This window comes from Xenopus laevis, chromosome 5L (genome assembly GCF_017654675.1).
Source record: "Xenopus laevis strain J_2021 chromosome 5L, Xenopus_laevis_v10.1, whole genome shotgun sequence".
Taxonomy (NCBI): domain Eukaryota; kingdom Metazoa; phylum Chordata; class Amphibia; order Anura; family Pipidae; genus Xenopus; species Xenopus laevis.
Window position 1 is genome coordinate 110,047,954 of NC_054379.1, and position 19,937 is coordinate 110,067,890.

A 19,937-nucleotide genomic window follows, 5' to 3' on the forward strand; every position below is an offset into this window, starting at 1 on the left:
AACCATGCATTGATATAAATAACAGACTGGAATATGAATATTAGAGGGCCTCAATAGAAAGATAAGTAATAAAAAGTAGCAGTAACTATAAATTTATAGCCTAAAGCCGACTATACATGGGCCAATAAAAGCTGCCAACAGACCGAGTCAGCAGCTTATTGGCTGTGTGTGGGCCCTCTGACTGGCTTCCCCAATCAATATCAGCCCGCAAGTTGGCCAGATGTCGATCGGGCAGGGTTAAAAATCACCTGTATTGGCTGCATTATGATTCAATTGTTGGGCCCTAGGGCCCATGATCGGATCAGCCTGGTATCGCTCACCTAAATGTGGGCATATCAGGGAGATCGGCTCATTTGGCATAATCGAAAAATGAGTGGATCTATAGGTGTATGGCCACCTTTAAAGAGCATTTGTTTTAAGATGGAGTGACCCCCGCTTGAAAGTTGGAAACAGTCAAAAGAAGACGGCAAATAAATCAAAAACTAAAAATGAAGGACAATTGGAAAGTTGCTTAGAATTAACATAATAAAAGTTAACTTTTAAGTTGAACCACCCCTTTAATAAGCCTTCATTCAAGTGCTGATGGGTCTGACGTGTCTTTGTTAGGCGGTTAGAATGTAAGCTTTGCTGCACAGCAGACTGCTTCCCCAGCCGAGTGAAATCTCCATATACACATTATCCCCATGCTATCTTCCTGTGCCAAATGAGGACAATCTCTGGACTTTATCTCACTTGGCTAAGAGTCAAACCCTTCTCCATTTTTGTTTAAACTAAACGCACATTGATCTCAGTCTGTTGCAAATCTGCACAGCTGCACCCTGAACTTGTTTATCATGTGCAGAAGATCCTCACAGGAACCCTTATTTATACACAGAATGATAAAAGGCAAACAGACATCAGCTTGGAATCTAAAATGTACAGTTTTAGGACACTAGCTATGAAGTCTTTTTTTTTTCTTCTTCATTTTAACATATTATTCTTCCTCCTTTAGTTCACTTACAGGTAAAGTTCATTATTCTATGTGATTGTACCCGTCCTTGATGGGTGTTTCTGTACGGTGTTAATTGTACAAAATAAGTCAGACATAGCATCAGAGTTGTTGCTGTTAAGAGTTTTATTTTGCTACTTTTACAGCTAAAGTTTACACATTGCAATAATGCAGTTTTAGAAACAGCCCAAACCCTGTCTCCCGGCAGTTTATTATTAACACAAGCAGGACAAAGCATCATGTACATACGGTGGGGGGGGGGGGAATGAATGACCTTCCCAAAGATTAGTGACTCGCTTTAGGCTGTACCTTTAAAAAGAAGCTAGGGTCACACATTCATTAACCACTTTTTTTACCAGTGGGACTGCCAACCTTACCACGTTGTTTACCCCCCTGGCACCAGTCAGGTTAAAAAGGCACCAAAGACAGAAATATACATATTTACAAAACGTACAATTTAAACATTAAATCACATGTTCCTTCGACAGGGTGTCTGAGTTTTAAACATTCTGTAAACCTTCACTTCCAAGAGAAAAAAAAAAAAGCACAAAACAAAACCAAAAACATACAAATAGACTGTTGCGTTTAGACAAAATATCTTTTTCACGTACACTGGCGCAATACTTTAAAATATCTTGTAAGTGCTCTATCACAATAAAACAAATCTCAGATTGGTTTCCGCCCGCAGATACAATCTAAACGTTTGCTGTATTTCAGATTTTATAGCTTTTTTTTTCCATTTTTTTTTTACTCTTCATATTTATTTCTCTATTTATATAGATATTTACAACTCTGCCATATATATTCCTTTTTCCTTTGGTTAAAACTATAACAAAAGTTAAAGCCCTCTCTCTTAAAAAGCATACATAAGTAATTCTTTGTTCTGTTTACCGTAAAACTGAGTGCATATATTTTTCTATACCATAAAAATTAAATACTCTTTTTTTCTATTTCTCAGGGGGATGCAGAAAAGCCAGCGTCTAGAAAAATATTGAATTTAGGTGCCGGATAGTGCTGGTATTCATTCGCAGCCACGACCATAAGTCACAGCTGGAGCCAGGTCAGTGGGATATACATCACAAAGCTACCACTGAGCAGGTGACCCCAGTGTTCCTTATTGCTTACCTACATACAGGAACTAAGGCAGGGCATCGCAGTACAGTCAACGTCTGCTATAACAGCCAGAGAGTCTTGAAGCCATTCTTTGGTCCAAAACAAGGCTGAAGTAGATACAAATAGGAATATAATCTCAAAGCACCCTTGCTCCAGAGTACAGAATAGATCTAGCACCTGGTAATGTTGAGTTTTTCTTTTCATATTTTCTTTTCAAAGTGCATTAAGATTTGCATACAACCTAGCTAGCGTTGCAGTCTCCCTGTATATACAAACTGGATTCCTGGCTGCGCTTCTCAGAGAATTTAGTGCTTGTGTAAAGTTAAAAAGGTGCTTAATCTAGAGATTCCTTACATATAACCAGCTGTGGTATCCATAGCAAGAGTAAGCCGACCCTCTAAAAGGACAACCTAAACCGTCAGGCTTTCCCAGCTGCCAATACAAGAGGCCATTTAACCCTGTGAGGATCAGAGTTCATTCTGAATGATCACAAGAGCCAATCTTAAGTGCTTGTTTTCCTGGGTCTCTCAAGAGACCAACAATTATTATTAAGTTGGGGTCACATAATTATGGTCACATGGATCCCTGCTGAAAACCAGTCCTAGAAATGCTGTCATTTTCCAGTAGTATTTGGCGCTTTTTTTTTTGTTTGCTTTTTTTCCACCCACTTAGTACCAAATAATAGTTGATTTCAAAACACCATTTCTCGTAATGAGAGTTAAGCAGCCAATAAAGCCACTCAAAAGTAGCACAGTCATCTACCACAAATAAAGCAATTCAGTTTAAGTTTAAGCATAAAGCTGCACTCTGCAGGGCAAAAATGTCAGTCTGAGCAATTTCAGTTATACCATAAAGCAACAAGGGTTAATTTCAACGGCCTTCAGAGTAACGGTCAGATGATTTATATAGATAAATATACTGTTTTACTAACAATGCGGTTGCTATATTGAATGCTCTTTCCCACCCTGCCTTGGAGTGCCAATACATTGCTGGCTTCCATTAAAGTACACCCTGTTCGTTACCACTGATTCTTTGTCTAAGTGAGACATACAATGTGGAAACAAATGAAAGTGTATGGTCACTTCACCACACAGATTAAAAAATATATATATATATATTTATATTGATGTATTTACATTGAAGAGCGCACATTTCACATGACCAGGACAAAAATAATAAAATAGTTAAACCCGTTTCGTTTGAACCCATCTGCACAAAGATCAAAATAGAGGCACTCCACGATTGATCGGAGGGATGAGAGAACTCAACAAGATTTTGGGTTGTCAGAAGGTAAGTCGGATGAGGATACGCGGTACTGGACTTTTGTGTTGGTGATAGCTCCGTGTTTCTGACGCAAGTGAAGTCTTAGCTGGCTCTTGTGTCGGAAATGTAGATTGCATTTCTCACACTGCCGGAAGAAGGGGACAAAAGGTTAGAGATAAGGAATCCTCCCAAAGATATGTATAAAGTGCATTTATTCTTTTTTTGTAAACAAATGTGCCTTTTTATAAAGCCATCTGAACATCCAAGAACAGTAGGAATCGACCAGTATGAATAGAGTCTTCCAGGAAATGCACTGGTAGATCAATAACAATTAGAGCCTCTTGTTTTCTAAATGGACTTTTTAAAATCTGAAGGTTGAACTCATTCAATTTAGAATCCTTTCCATAAGCAGAATTAGAGTTACATGCCCACTAATCTGTTTCATATCTCTGAGAAAAAAACCAACCACAACTCCATTCAGCTTTTCCCTGTCATCTATTGCTTAGAGAATGGTAAGCTAACCAGCAACCCTGAACTATTCAAACCTATTTTTCCTTCAAATACAGGTATGGGACCAGTTATCCAGAATGCTTGGGACCTGGGGTTTTTCAGATAATGGATCTTTTTATAATTTGTATCTTCATACCTTAAGTCTACTAGAAAATCATTGAAACGTTAATGAAAACCAATAGGCTGGTTTTGCTATCAATAAGGATTAATTATATCTTAGTTTGGATCAAGTGCAAGGTAAAGTTTTATTATTTCAGAGAAAAGGGGACATTATTAAAAATGTGGATTATTTGGATAAAATGGAGCCTATGGGAGATGGCCTTTCTGTAATTTTCAAACTCTCTGGATAATGGCTTTCCGGATAATGGATCCCATAACTGTTGTATTAAAGTGAAAGTATTTTCTATTGAAAGCTATTTGAGGATGAGCACTAATGAAACTAAATCATGAATGATTTGAGGTTTGCCTATGTAGTTCAGACTTGTATAGGGCTTTTCATAGTTGTCTTACATGGTAGGGTTTCTCTCCAGTGTGGATCCGCAGGTGACTCTTTAACGTTTGCAAGTGGCGGAATCTTGTGCCGCATATCTCACAAGGATATGGTTTCTCTCCCGTGTGAATGAGAACGTGAGCACGGAGATGGGCAACCTGTAATAAAATACACTGTTATAGAGAAACCAACCAAATCCTCTGCTTCCTTTATAGTTACAATAAGTAGGACTAATTCCAGTCAGGCGTCTCAGATACAGACCTGCACAAACCTTGCCCCGCAGGTCTCACATTTGTAAGGCTTCTCCCCAGAGTGTATCCGTGTATGAGTTTTCAGGTTTGCAGGTCGGTTGAACTGGGCCCCACAGATACTGCAGCGGTATGGTTTTTCTCCTGTTTCAGAAGAACAGGGAAAAAAAAAAAAGTAAAAGTACTGCAAACAAAACAAGATTAGCAAAATGCCCATGTTAACAACTTTGACATGCTGGTTTGCAGTTTCTCTGAACGTGCTTATAAGCCTACCACTCCACTGATCAAGCAGATGGTACAGAAATGTTCAGCCTCTGAAAATCCTATTGAAAAGCTGAGTTTGCCAAAGTCTTAAACTGTAAGTCAGTGCTTAGCAAAGCATGGAAAAAGGTCATCCCTACTGTGGACACAAGCACTGGCAGAAGGACACCAGTCTGAAACGCCAAAGTGATCCTCTCTGATTGGTGTGTGTCACTGCCTGTATCAGCCATAGGCATTCAATTTCTCATGATTATTTAGGGAATTCTACCCATTGCAGTTCTTAGCTGGAGTAGAATATGCTGCCTTGGGTTTAAGGAAAGCAGCTACTAAGAAAAAGTGGGGGGAAATATATCATGAAAAAAAACAAACTATAATAACTAAAGGATAACCACTTATAATTAAGTCAACTAGAACTGAAAATGAATCAGGATAACTGGAGTCATAATAAATCTGGCACCCACCGGTGTGAACAGTTTTGTGGCTGGCAAGGTTCCCTTTGTATCGGAAGGAGGCCTGACATCGGTCACACTTATACGGCTTGTCACTGTGCACTTGCAGCATGTGTCTTTTTAGGGAACCTTCCTCAGAGAAGCGAGAGTCACATTCATTGCAAAAGAAAGTACCATTTTCTGTGGAGAGAAGTGGCAGAAATGAAACCAAATGCAAATTGACCTGACATTGTCCATGGTGCTTTGGGTTTACAAATTGGTGCTCATTCACTGGAGCCTTAACTGGGATTAATAAATCAATTGGACACTTGTATAATAGAAGGAAACAAAAGTACAATTAAAAAGTATTTTGATTTCCTTTTTAAAGAGTGGTGAAGAAGTTTGGCTACACTTGTTAAGCAATGTGCAGTGTGTGGTTTAGTGTAGTGCAGCAGAATGAGTTTCTTTTTAATGATTAGTAGTAGCGATACTCATCTGCTATCAGCTATTCTTTGCCCAGATGTGCTGACTGTGAAAATGTATAATATAGCCATGTATGTTAATTCTGTCTGGCACTGTGATGAGTACCAAGAACAAGATATCTAGTAAAACGTAATTGCAATGTACAGGTTGCTGATGAAGCTACTTTTAATGTCGGTTGAGGCAGATAAGAACTTTGGACTTTATCTCTTTCCCCACTTTGTCTACAATCTTATAAGATATTAAAAGAAAAAAACAAAATCACACACACACAACTTACCGCAGCTGGAGTCAGAATATTCTGACTGTGTCTCAGTAATTTCTTCTCCAAAGTTGGAGCCAGGGGTGTGAGGGCACAGTTCAGGAGGGGACTGTGAGGAAAACAAGTTGAACTTGGATGCATGAACATAGAGAGGCGAATGGCCCTCGCTGCTTTGTGGGGATCCTTCTAGGGACCTAGAAATTAAAATGTTGTAAAGCAATAAATGAGTAAGCAGTAAACATAAATAACTCTTGCATTAAAGGTCTAACTAGGAATTTGCTAATGAGGTCACCAACTGTCAACGTTAACCCATTCGAGATATGCAACGGATTACAGCATTCGTCAACAATTTCCTACAAATAGGCCTTATGGCTTGAACAGTAGAGACTGATCATGTGTGCTAGTTATCAGGGTTCTTTTAGCTGCTCTTACTGGTGCTTAAGTGGTGGTATATTTTGCATGAAGGGGTCATCTTAGCAGAGTCCTGATGTAAGTACCCCCCTCAAACTAAGTCAGACTTCTGCTAAGCCGACCTACCCCATGCAAAATATATACACCAGCCAGCCACCTGCTAATACCTGTCAAAATAAGAAAATGGGGTGGATTGTTAGTACATAAAAAAAAAATTAATCTAAGAGCCCTAAAGACACAAGTGTTATGGATGAAGTTAGTGTCAAAGAAATCTGTTGCCAGATATTTATATGCATGAATATTTATACAAATCAAGGTCTAGGATAGAAATATCTGGTTTGCTACATTTTGTCACTAGAAAAGAGGTCAAACTCAACTACCTGTTGACAAGGTTGTTCAGTTTGCTAGCTTGGGGTATCAAAGCATCTTCTGTGCTTCCATTCATCTTAGCAGAGGCCTGATCATCCACACTTTCGGACTTCACTGGATGTTGGTATGACGATAGAGAAGTATAAGAAGTCGGTGAAAGATTATCAATGTCACTTTGCTTGGTGCAACTCTCTTTATCCCTCTGGTTTAGAGAACTAAGCAACTTGTATTTTTTCCAGTTACAGGCTTTTGGGTCTGTAGAGTTCTTAGATACTGGAGAACTAGATCCTTGGGATATTCTAGCATTTTTACTGCTGCTGGACTCCGTGGGAGAGTTGGGTTGACAGTCTGATTTCTGTGGACTCTGTGGACTAACAAGACCCTTTCGATTGGCAGGAGAGTTGGTCGGTTTAAAGTGCTGGCTTATTTCATCCTCTGAGGATGTTCTCTCCTCTTCTTTTGCAGTTTTCTCACATGTGAAAAAAGCACTACTTCGGAATGAGGGAACAGCAGACCTTGAGCCTATAACCATGTTGTAGTGTGTTTCACTTCTGGGCTCTTCCATTGAAACATCCTTTTGGGAATAAATGTTGGTGTGACACATGTTGAAAGACATATCTGACATGGCTTTTCTGTAATCGCCTAGCACAGTCCTTGAGTTTTCTCCAGGTAACACATTATCCTTTTGATTTCTGCTTGCTTTCTGCATCTGGGACATCTGCATATCTTTAACTTCATCCTCTGGAAATAGGAACCCAGGTACAGGCATATGCCCATAAAGGGGATAGGAGGATGTGGAACTACTGTAAAGGCTGGAAAGGTAGGACCTCCCATCACACATGGTTCCACTGCGAAGAGGTATGGTATTTTCAGACATCTCACAGTTTCTGTAGGACATAACATCTTGTGGTAACATTGCTCTCCCAGGTAAAAATTCATCTCTTGGTGGCTTCATGGCAACAATATCCTCACTGTAGATTAAATACATCATACAAGGTTATATAAAATAATTTAATGGCAATATGTTCAGCAGTAATAAGTGCACACGGCATACTATTGATAGAGCCAGGCTACATGTGTTTCAAATGTGCTCCCTCTTCACATTATGCATCACTGGGAATTAACATTAAACTGGCATACAAGAGCAAACAGTGTACTGTAATGAAGCATAATCACCTTGATTTGAGAAACCTCTGGCAGGTGTCCACAACATGCTCCATCTGCAGGTACAGTGCAGTACTCATAACAGCCATAATACTGCTATCCCTCAAGTTAAGTCGAGATGTATACATGAAATCAAGAAGAACTCTGAAGCCCTCTGCACTGATGTCTGGGTCCAGATTAATGATGTTCAAATTACACTTCATCGGGTCAGTGAAGATTGCGTAGAACAGGCCACTGCAAAAGGAAATCATCAGTAAGTCCACATACCTCAGCGAAAAGAGAATAACCGAGATTTCCAGAACACAAAATAATAATGTTAGGTCTAGAGTCAAGCTCCCCCTTTAATGCTTAGCTACAGCTCCTTTGCACAGTTTGCTATATGCTTCTCGAAACCATCTTTTGCTATCCATGCAAAATACTGTACTACTTTTATATCAACCTTTTCTCATCTCTTCCACCTGATCGACCTATTTTTCATGTCTCTTCCCTCTTATATTCTACAATTACCTTTTTCTGTAACGATATGCTGACAGGGGTTAAGACCTTAATGTCCTGCATGCATATCAATAGTGGAGAGATGGTGCTAAAGTGATGCTAAAGTAAATTACCTGCAGGCCATGAGGACTGTTTTGTGAGCTCGAAAATGCTCTCTGTTAACAACGATGATGACGTCAGTCAGGATATCTCTGCTTCGAAGACGATTGAGGTTCAGGAGAACATCGTTTGCATGTCGAGTGAACTGGATGCAGCTGTCAGTTTGAGTTTGAGATGCCATAGTGCCCTGGTTTCTAGAAAAAGCAAATCACAGGGAACATTAGAACTGCTCTAGAAGTAACCTATTTGTGCCCCAGTTAGAAGTACATGCTGCGGCTTTATAAATAGGTGTTAACAATAATTCCTCTGACAACAGGTTTTAATATGAAAGTTCCAACTTCCCCTTTTAGCAGTGTATCTATAGGCTATGGAAGTTGACAGTTAGCAGGTGTGTCACAGAATCATATACAGTGTCTGCCTCTCCAGCAGTTTGCTGAACAACAAAGTTTTACAAGAAAAGTGCTGCTGCTTGGATGGTCGGAGTGACTGTTAGAGAGCCACGCATTGAAGATGAATGGATCAAACGCTCATTAAGGTGCACAAAAATAACAGAAACACTAACCTGGAATTTCTGTTCACAATCCAAATCCCTATTTGACAGCTAAAAAAATAAGAAAAGGACAACAGTAAGTGGAGAGTTCCGCAATTCAGCACAAACAACAAACTTGTCCACATTCAGGTAACACTGCTTCCATCAGCATCAATGGTGCCTACAAGCATTGCTGGCACAGGAGAATGGCACACGTTATATTAGTGATGGAAGAGAATCACGGCACAAAAAACAGCACAGATTGCTACACTTTACTTCCCGTTATGGCGAGTGGCAATCAACAGGTTTGCGGATGTGTTTGTGCCATATCGAAGCATTAAACATAAATGGAAGAAATCTGCCACAACGTAATATTTAGGGTGTTAACGAATCCCTTTTGGCATACAGCAATTGGTTTCTTGGAGATATTGTGGATTAAATGTCCATGCACCATGTATTTGATCCTTTCCAATAAAATGGCTTTAGGTCCAATATAGGGAAGTCCAGGGAAAATGGGAATTTTGTACTGCAGTGGCTGCAGACTCCAAGCTGGTCAACATAGTTAGATATTGTTACTCAGTTTACCTTTCTCCACTTTTCAGTTTTTGAAATGACTCACTTCCCCTATTGTATGGTATTGTCTAAGCTTTCCCAGTGTATGGACACTAACCCGCTAAGTGAGCACAGTTTCATGCTCATAACAGAAATGCAAGTATATCAAAGGACTGCTGAAGCCCAATCATCTTTTCCATGGAAGGTGTGCATACGAAACCCAGAACTCAAAGTCTATGATAAACAGCATTTCTAGCAGTCTGCACCCCTCCAAATGGGACTAAACTGCAGCTCAGGAACTGATCCACAGACAAAGATGTCGAGGGGTGCTGGAAGCTGCAACTTAACCACATGTTACCCATTCCTGTGGGTTTGTATTCCTGCCTACAGCATCAAGAATTTGAGGAAGACGAAATGATCAAAACCCCATAACCAGAGTGACATTTTTTCTTCTAGAATTAAAAAAAAAATCAAGTTGAACTAACTTTTTTTTCTGCAGCTACAGAAGCAATTACACCAAATGTATGTGGAAAAAGAGCAGACCCCAACAAATCACTCCTTGCCTTGGGACTTTCTATCTGAACTTTAACCCTCTGAGCACGAGTAGCAGTTACTTGAGACCACTTGCCTGCATGCAGCTGAAAGCACAACACATTCTCCATAGGATGCTCTGTTCTCTCTGCTCCTCATGCAGACATGTAACCTTTGTGCATTCCCTGCCCTGTGTTTAGATTACAAATCACCTGTTCCCATAAGCGGTCTAGTTACAAAAAAAAAAAAAAAATACAAATGGAAGGGGAGGTGAATATTGCAGCAACTCTGTCCTGGAAAATATTTGACTCGGTCTGGGGATATTTCACCCAATAACCTCCAGCAATTTTAGCATTCCTAGAAGGCCAGCTTAGGACAGGGGCCTGCATTAAAGAGCCTTGTATCTCTTCAGATCCCCAAAGGCAAAAGTGTTTTTTCAGTTTTTTCACTGAATTATTTTTTAACTGTACATACATTTGTGCTGTTTGTGCAAATTATCTAATTCAAATTAGAAAGTACCAAATTGCATCTCAGATAAAGTACCTTTCATAGCTTGGGAAGAGCCATAAGCCAAAAACACTTGAATGATTAAATACCCTCATTATGCGGTCTCCGTTACTTTTAGTAACAATTAATTTGCTTTCAAGTCAGGGTCCACAACTAACCCATGATTTAAACCATTCACTCCACTCTGAAAGTCCCCTGGTGTAACAGAAAAGCCCACTTTATTAATATTAAAAGTCAGAGGGAGATTTGCATTTTGCCTGAAGAAGGGGCCTTGGTGCGCAGATTGCAATGTATTTTTATTGTTAGCTAAAATAGGTGCTACTTCTACAATAGTTTTGTATTTGTTTGTTTTTTTATTTGTTATTGTAGCACAAAAGAGAAATGGTACAGCATTTATAAAGTACAGGTATGGTATCTGTTATCTGGAAAATTAGCGAGATGCTCTCGCACACCCTGGCCTTCAATCAAAGATAATCCCTGGTGCACAGCAATGGCGGAATCGGCGTCCCAGCTTGAAATGACGGATCCAAAGAAAATTCACTGGCACAAAGGTACAGCTAGCAGGGTAAACCCTTGCTAATTTATTAAATGGTTTGCAGCATGCGCAAACCATTTAATAAATTAGCAAGGGTTTACCCTGCTAGCTGTACCTGTGTGCCAGTGAATTTTCTTTGGATCTGTTATCTGGAAACCCGCTATCCAGACCACTTTGAATTACTGGAAGGCCATCTCCCATAGACTGCATTTTAATAAATAATTCTCATTTTTAAAAAGGATTCCCTTTTTCTCTATAAAAATAAAACTGTATTTGTACTTAATCCAAACCAAGATATAATTAATCCTTAATGGGGACAAAACAATCCTATTGGGTTAATGTTTAAATTATTTTCTTTAGTAGACTTACGGTATGGAGATCCAAATTATAGAAAGATCCCTTATCCAGAAAACCCTAGGCCCCAAGCATTCTAGATAACAGGTCCCATACCAGTATATGCATAGCTTTGATATGCTTGGGTTGCATAGTGAGTTTTAGAAGGAAGTTAGCCTCTAGGTGGTGCTAAAATGACAGTACAATACATAATGCCTGGAATATTTTAATAAACAGTGGTAAACACTGTTTAATGTAGTGGGATGCTAGGAGTTTAACCCACTTGCCAGATTAAATTAAATATATAAAAAAAATGCAAGAATGTTATCAGGTTATTTAACTGGTGCATATAAATTCCAAGACACAATAAAATGTAGGCGACGTAGATGTGTCATCATCACACAACCCTATCAGTGACCGAGCAGGAAAGGCTTCTGGCTTTGCTTTGAGTGGGAAGTGTCAAGTCAAAAAAAAAAAAAAAAGTGTGAGTTTTGTTATGAGAACTTGAGAGCTGCAATAACATGCACATGAAAAGAAATCGTGTACAAAAGCCATTAGATTCCTGGGGCGAGGGGAGACCCATACAACAGTGCTACTACGTGCTTGGCACATACCCTCTGTCAGACTATACTCTACTTGGCACTCTATGGGCAAAGGAAAAGAGCACAGCTTGTTTTAAGTCTCCAGTTTCGATTTTTAGTGGAGAATTAAGTTGAAGTACACTGAAGTCAATTATTTAAGCACTCACCCCCTCCTGGGACTTGTGACTTTTCAGTGAGACGGCCCTGCAATGTTACTCATTCTTTATTTAACCAACACCTTGTAACAGTATCACACAAGGAATCCAGCTTCCAGCCGGGACATTGTAGCATTTTGCAAGAATGGCCTGAAAGGGATCATTATACCACTAAGTAGCCATACATAGGTAAATAATAGATTTAGCAAAGCCATGCCTATGCCAAGACACTGTGCCCGGCACTTTATAAATGGGTTTCTCAGGAACTATTCATGGATACTCAAAGAGGAAGCAAGAAATGATGAAAAGATCAACCAGGTTAATGCAGGCGGAAGACATATTTTATCACGCTTAAATATTGCTGTGAATTATGCAGCGTTGTATATGAACATGAGGTCACTGCCCACAGAGCTTGCTATCTGACTGTCTATCTGCTTGAAAGACATTTACATAACAGATTATTTGAAAAATCGGGTCAATTCTAATAGATAGAGTTTCCTGGGTTGGACCTATTGTAAACCGATTGCATTTAACTAAATGCAGCCCTTCTAGCTGGTTCTTCTGGCAGGTGCCCAGTTTTCACATATTTTTAATGTACTTTTAGAAGCTCCACTATATGTAATGCAACTGGCACCCAGTCTGCCCTAGTGGTCACCAGGTGATGCTACAGGTCTGTGTGGTTTTAGTTTAGGACAGGGGTCCCCAACCACCGGTCCGTGGACCAGTGGTGGGCAGCGCCGAACTGGGCCCCCTCTGGTTCCAACTGTAGGCTATAAAAGATGTAAAAACAATGACGAACCATTGCCATGACAACAGCTGTGCGACACCCTGGAAGCTTCCTACAGATTGCGATAAGGACCAAAATACTGTTTGGACAGTTTTTTGGTAAGCCTGAAATGCACCCACGCATCTATACCATTCCCCCCGGTCCTCATAAAATTGTCTTGCTTGAAACTGCCCGGTGGTGCCAAAAAGGTTGGGGACCACTGGTTTAGGAAACATTACCCAAAATAGACAGAACTGTCATCTCTTAGGGGCTGCTCATCTGAATTTATACATTGGAGGCAATTATTGTTACCACAAACTGCAGCAATGCATACAAAAGCTTGGACTCCAAACTTGGAATTTCAGTGCAAAGTAATCAGTTAGACCCAATAAAATATTTTCCGATACAATGTACCGGCCGATATGAACATGGGGGAAACATATATCCAACAGATGGAAAACTAGATTGGTTTGTACAGTAATTATGTTCTCCTTCCCCTGCACTACAGAATATAACCTATACTTGCCCTGGATCAACCTAATTATAAATTGGCAATGACCACTCTATTGTACAGCATTCTGCAATCAGTTGGCACTTTATAAATATGTGTTAAGAATAAATTTACTTTGCTATAGTAAACTAATACCATAAAAGCAGAGTTTGAGATCAAAGGCAACAGTTCATTAAGGTGCTATTAATGTAGAGCAATCCCTCCAGTGCACAACTATAAACCTTTAATTTGGCATTCCAGACGGCCTGTCACCAGTTTACAAACTTCAGAATATACCTGAAGCTGAATTATTCTCCATAAGAGATATGCAAGGCCCTAGACTTAGTGCATTGTAATTTAAGAAAAGCTAACAAGGAGGGGTAACAGCTATTTTCAGACTGTCACAGTGATCATGTTTAGGCAGACATTGTTTCTTAAAGTTTATGTGCATTCTTTTCTAGTGACTAAGACTTCAGCGGTTTTTTTGCATTGTAATGATCTGTTTAGCCACTGGATGGCAGTAGAAATATTGAGAGATTTTTAGCTGGCTGAGAACTTTGGGCAAAAATAGTTGTTTTGGATAAACAGGCACAGTTGTTCTAATGTTTTGCAGTTTCTCTCTTAAGAAGTGAAAAATAATATTTTATGAGTTTTGAATCCTGACGTGATTTTTTTTTTCCACCAACTTCTCCTGGCTCCGAGACGTTGGTCATGAAATAACAGTGTGCAAGTTTAAAGCATCTAATGCTGGCAGGGAAAAGCCTTGGAATGCATTACTTAGTGGCAGCAAAGTCAGACACCTCCTTTATATAACAAGCAAAAGCAATACCACGTATATGTGTGCCAGCTACATTTCTGTTCCCCAGTGATGACACCAGAACACGGGAACGGAGGATGTTTCTATAACAGGACATGAAATCTATATTTTTTTGTGTATGCGGCTTGTGCCACCCAATCTGCAAGCCAACTATGTTCACTGAGATGCCTTCTTGTACACAAAGTCATGCTTATATGAGGATTATTTACCATGGCTTTCAGTAAAAGTCAGGTATCCTCTCCCTCCTAAACATGCAGTGTGTCCTCAAGCACAGAAAGTGCTCTGTTTCTATTGATAAGCAATGTGATGTAGCTGGCACTCAGCCGTCTTCGCTATTAGCACCCTTTGTAGTGCACCCATTTGTTCAGCTATTCTCTATTTTCTTTAATTTGAGAAAAATCAGGGACAATTATGTGTCTCTTTAATAACTGACCCCCCCCCCCCCGGCAGTTGGTGAATTTTGTCAGCCCATTACTCTCACTTTCTAAGCCCACACCTGGGTCCCTCCTGGCACAAAACAACATCTCTGTATAGAAGAAGGTGAAAAACATAAAACACATGTCAGCCCTTCAGAGAGAGGCTTCCACTAGGCAGATTAACCCCTCGCTGATGAGAATGACGGGCCACATCTGGTTTGTGTTTTTGCCACATGCACGAAACATAAGGAGAGGATGAGAAATAGAATCTTGCTATCTAGAAGCCAGCACAGGGGAATGTAAAACCATTGCTCAGACCAAGCTCAGCCAAAGGGGAAAGGGACAAGGCTGTTCTGAGCATTAACACATTCTGCCGCAGAATTCCTGTAAACAGGGAGTCTGAGTGTTTGGAGCATGAAGTTGTCGGGAGAAAATCATAAAAGCCACAAATGCAAAACAACGACTGTATCTCTAAATTTAGAAATTCCAAATCGCTGGGGATTTATTAAAAAGACGTCATTTTAGGCCTCACCTCTAGGGGTCAGCACAGCACCAGATGCAAAAGTAAGACATCCGATGTTATTTACCAAAGTAAATGGGCTGGAATCTCACACAAGAATGAATATCAAATATCTGCAAGTTACAGTAAAGCTGGCCATAGATGTTAAGATTTTAAAAAGATCCAATCGTTATCGTGAGACCACGATTATCTCTAAATGTTCGTTTAAATGTACGATGTGTCCATCAACTAAAAAGACCATTTCAGGCGATATTGCCAGCAAAACTGAAGAGTAGCTGCCTGCTTGGCCCTGCAAACATAGACAGATTGCACTGGGACCGATACAGATTTTTAAACCTGGCCGATCAATTTTCGACAGGTGTTGGACGAAAAATTGTAAGATGTACGATCGTTTGATTCCCACTAACCGCACGATAATTTGCAATTGTCCGTTCACCAAAGAAGAATCGTCGTGTCTATGGGGATCTTAACTTGTGTTTTGAGCAGATCACATTCCCCCAAGGTAATATTAGTCAAGAACTAACAGGGATGCCCCCCAATAAGGATCCATTGCTCCTTTAACATGCAACATTATAAGTCATGTTGGATCAGCAGCACTTGAACCAGTACTTTTAATGCCATGGGCTATGCTGGCAGTGAGAAGACTGGGCTGCACAGCTGCATAGTGACCTTGTGCACATGCACAACTGTGGGTGCACTGGCCCCTTATCTGAATTAACACCCTAGAAGTGGTAACCCATTATAGAGAAGGGTTAACTAAAGCAACGTCCCAGATTATTTTGGGGAGAAGGATTTGCCCATAATTGTCATTCCCAACTGGCAGTTTAAGGGATTTGCAGATCATCTGCAACTGGAGGCACTTGGGTCAAGTCCCTGCCCTAAAAGGACGTTCATTTAGGAATTTGGGTCAGACCCCACCTACAGAGAGACCCTCAGCCTGCTGGGAAGCGGTGTTTTTTTGATAGCTCCAGGAATAGCGTGTGGCCCAGGGCCAACTGCACTTCTCTCTGGGATGCTGATTTACTAGGCTCACTGCCTGTGCCAAGTTCCCTCATAGTAAACACTGAGCAAACACAAGAAGCCACTCTCCCAGGGGCTAATGTGCCTTCTACACTTGGGTAGGGACATTGCATGGGCTATGGGTACAATTGCTTAGACACCCTGTATCACAGCAGCCAGGACAGAAAGGGCTTGTGCAGACAGACATCAGTACAGAGCTGGCAAATCGCTTTGATCGGCGGAGATTGGGAGCAGCAGCAGCGATCTGGAAGCTGGAGCCACAAGCGCGCACCTGACAGCAGCATCATCCCTCCACACACACACATATATATATATATATACACACACACACACACACACGTCACAATAAACTTATTGCTACTCCGCACATCAACTGCAACTGTCTGTAACACACAGTAGATCAGGCACACACTTAGGGGACCCCTAAACATTAGGGCTCCGATTTGAGGGAAGGGGGGTTATGGAGCTCAGGGACGTCCAACCTGCGTCCCTCCAGTTGTTGTTCCTTTACAACTCCCAGCATCAGGCTGCGATTCTACAAGTTGCGGCCGTATAATGTCGCACATACTAACTGCCATCATCAGCTGCACAATGGCCCATTAGCCTTTCCCACGACCCCCAAGGACCACTCGGAGTATCGGGGTTACCCTGCGCCCTACCCCCGAACAACACATCCTAAATAGAATTACTAATGATCAGAACGACGTTACAATGACATTAAAACACGCATAATAACAAAGACACCAATTATGATAATAAAGAAGAGCGAGATGTGAATCCCCCCCCCTCGTATTTTTCTCCCAGTCAAAATAAGTGAGCAGGACTCGGCACAGACGGGGCACATAACGCGCTCTGATTGGAGGGGAAGGCAAGCCCCTCGAAGTGCCAGTTCTTGGGATGTCTCGCTGCCAGCCGGGGGAAGAAGGGGCAGGTGCAAAGTAGGCACGGAGGAGCGCTGTAAATGCACTGAGCGCTGCCCTTGTCCCCTGTCAGCAGAGCGGAGAGAGCCCGACGCAGCCCTGTCACTGACACTCACTGCAAGGGATCAGCACGGGCATTCCTACACTCTACACGGACTCTAACACACACACTCTAACACACACAACGAGAAGTGCCCTGCTGCACACTAACACTGGCACCCAACTGCTGCCCTTGTGAGAGCCCGTGTCAGTGATATACAAGGATATATGAGCGCACAGCAGCCTCTCACAGCACAAACATCCCCCGCACACACACACACACACACACACACACAGAGAGCAGCTCCACAATGTGACAGAGAGCAGTATCTCCCACAAAAGCAATCCAGGTGACAACACGACTCCAGCCCGACACATCCCGGGCAAATCAAGCGCCACTGCCCGCTCCCCTTTTCAGCCTCAACCCACGGCCGCACATGCCAATGTCCCCCCTTTTCCTAGGAACCTCCACAAGAACCCGATCATGTGCTGCTTAGAATAAAAGCCGTGAAGTGGCAAATAAATGAAAAATGTAAATGCAATAAAGCAAAATGAGCGAGAGAGAAGAGCATGGGAACGTGCACTCTGCACAACTGGCAAGTAATAAAAAAAAGAATTAAAGAGAAAAGCGAATCACCTGGTAGGGCTTTCCTAGAAAATCCTTGCATCACCACTTCTAAGAACCCCCAGTTCTAAGAATCAACAGGACTCAATTCTCGGAATTTGAGCTTCTGATCTTCCCATTTTATGCAGGCGGGGGAGGCCTGAATGTCACGCAGCCGGCCCCTTTCACTTTCCCTTGGCTCGTACTACACTTCCCAGACTACTTAGCCGCCCTCCACGCACCTTTCCTCGTCGGAAAAATTGGATTTTACAAATGTACACTTTTATTAAAGAACTCGAGGAGCCGGGGAGTATTTTGGAATCCCCGCACCCCCTATTGAAGTTGGTATCGCCCGTCTCAGTACATCACGTGTTACTCTTGGGCGGTGACGTAGGCTTTCAAGTTGGAAGGCCAACCCAGAAATTCTGAGAACTAATTTGCTATTCTGTGACATAAGAGAGGGGTCCGGATCCTGCTCTGTACTGTGTGAAGCACATAATCCACTTTCTGCACCCAGCACACAGGGGACACTGCACTAGCCACACTCATTAAAGGCTTCTTGCTTTTTTTATTGCCCAAATATGTGTCAGCTCCAAAGCTTTCCATGCCCACGGCAGCGCCAGGTATCCTCGGGGTTTCTCACAGGGTGGCAGCGCCTCACAATCGTGCCTGGAAGCTCTGTGTTTGGATTCGGTTCGCCTGGACGTCACCTGCAAGATTTTTCTCTTTTTCCCATAAATACATATAAATTCCTCTTTTTCCCTTCCAGCAGCTGCTCAGGGTTTTGCCTTTTTCTCACTGGGAAATAATCTACATTTAGGAACTCTCTCATTGGACTTTCTGTTTCCCTCATGGACTCAAAGTGGGTATGGTATACGATGATTTATAAAATAGGTATCATACATTTGTTTGTATCATATTATTGACATGGACTAGGTCATATGACGAGGGTATTAGCAGGGTCTCTTACTACACCACCAGCAAAACATTTAGGCCTGAGAGTGGCTGCTGGGAGTTGTAGTTTAAAGCAATTTGTTGGGTGGTTAAGGGGAAGGAATAACTGCTCTGTGTCTATTACAGTTCTGCAGAACAGTGTTGTGTGAGTGTATTTTCTGATGTTTATTGAAGCCAGGAATAGAGGCTATGTATTAGGCAAAGAACCATGTACAGAAATTAAAGTGGAAAAGCAAATGTGTCTCTTGTAATGTCCCTGTTTAGCTGCATGGGTGGGGCTTGCTTGTCTTCAGGAAATAGCCCAATACTTAGATTAAATGAATGCTCAGTGGCATTTGTGCACATTAGGACAGGGACTACTTCTGCCTGCAGCTACCACATTCTTAACCCCCCCCCCCTTTTTTTTTTTCTCTCGGCGCCCTCTCCTTGGCACTAAGGGTGTCAAAGGAAAAACACAGGCTGCAATGACAGAGGGGAAAAGTTGGAATAAACAGCATAACTCTCACATCAGAAGCCGGAAACTGGATTATATCCCAAGTAATCAGATTGGCCACGGTTTTATGTTGCAGCCTGTCTATAACATGGCAGAATTAATCAGGGAGATGGTGTTCATTAACCCAGTCTGTGCCCTGCCATTATACTCTTACACTATTACAAAAGTGGTTTAGTTCAAGATATAAAACGTTCCCACTAGTTAAGGTTCCTGACAGGCCTTAGATTTAGATCTTGAAATGCGATATATATATATATTTTTCTTTTTTCCACTTATCTAGTTTTAGAAATGATATCGTTGCACCCTACAGTGAACTGAAATCATGTCTATGAATGAATATTTCAGATTGGCATAACCTGTAGAGTATCTTTAACCCTTCTGTGTCCTGACAGACAGCTTCACAGTGATAACACATTGTAACCCATTAGCCAGTGAAACATTCATCAGAAGAACACGAGCTGGCCTATCAGAGATGACTGTCTTGCCTATAGTGCTATCTGGCACTTCACAGCAAAAACAATATTTCCCAGAGATTAACAGATATAAGCACAATAATATGGCTGCTACAGGGAAACTAAATCACTCTGCCAGGGA

The 19,937-nt window shown here is 41.4% G+C and overlaps 1 protein-coding gene across 2 annotated transcripts; it reads right to left on the reverse strand.

The window, feature by feature from the left end:
* Positions 1-1,096: 1,096 nt before the first annotated feature.
* Positions 1,097-17,991, reverse strand: bcl6.L (BCL6, transcription repressor L homeolog). Of its 2 annotated transcripts, NM_001095069.1 has the most exon segments (10): positions 1,100-3,509; positions 4,385-4,522; positions 4,626-4,756; positions 5,335-5,502; positions 6,062-6,237; positions 6,835-7,794; positions 8,000-8,221; positions 8,596-8,775; positions 9,144-9,182; positions 17,930-17,963. In NM_001095069.1, coding segments are annotated over 8 exon segments (2,106 nt in total). In that variant the 5' UTR covers positions 8,763-8,775; positions 9,144-9,182; positions 17,930-17,963; the 3' UTR covers positions 1,100-3,365.
* Between the last annotated feature and the right edge of the window lie 1,946 nt (positions 17,992-19,937).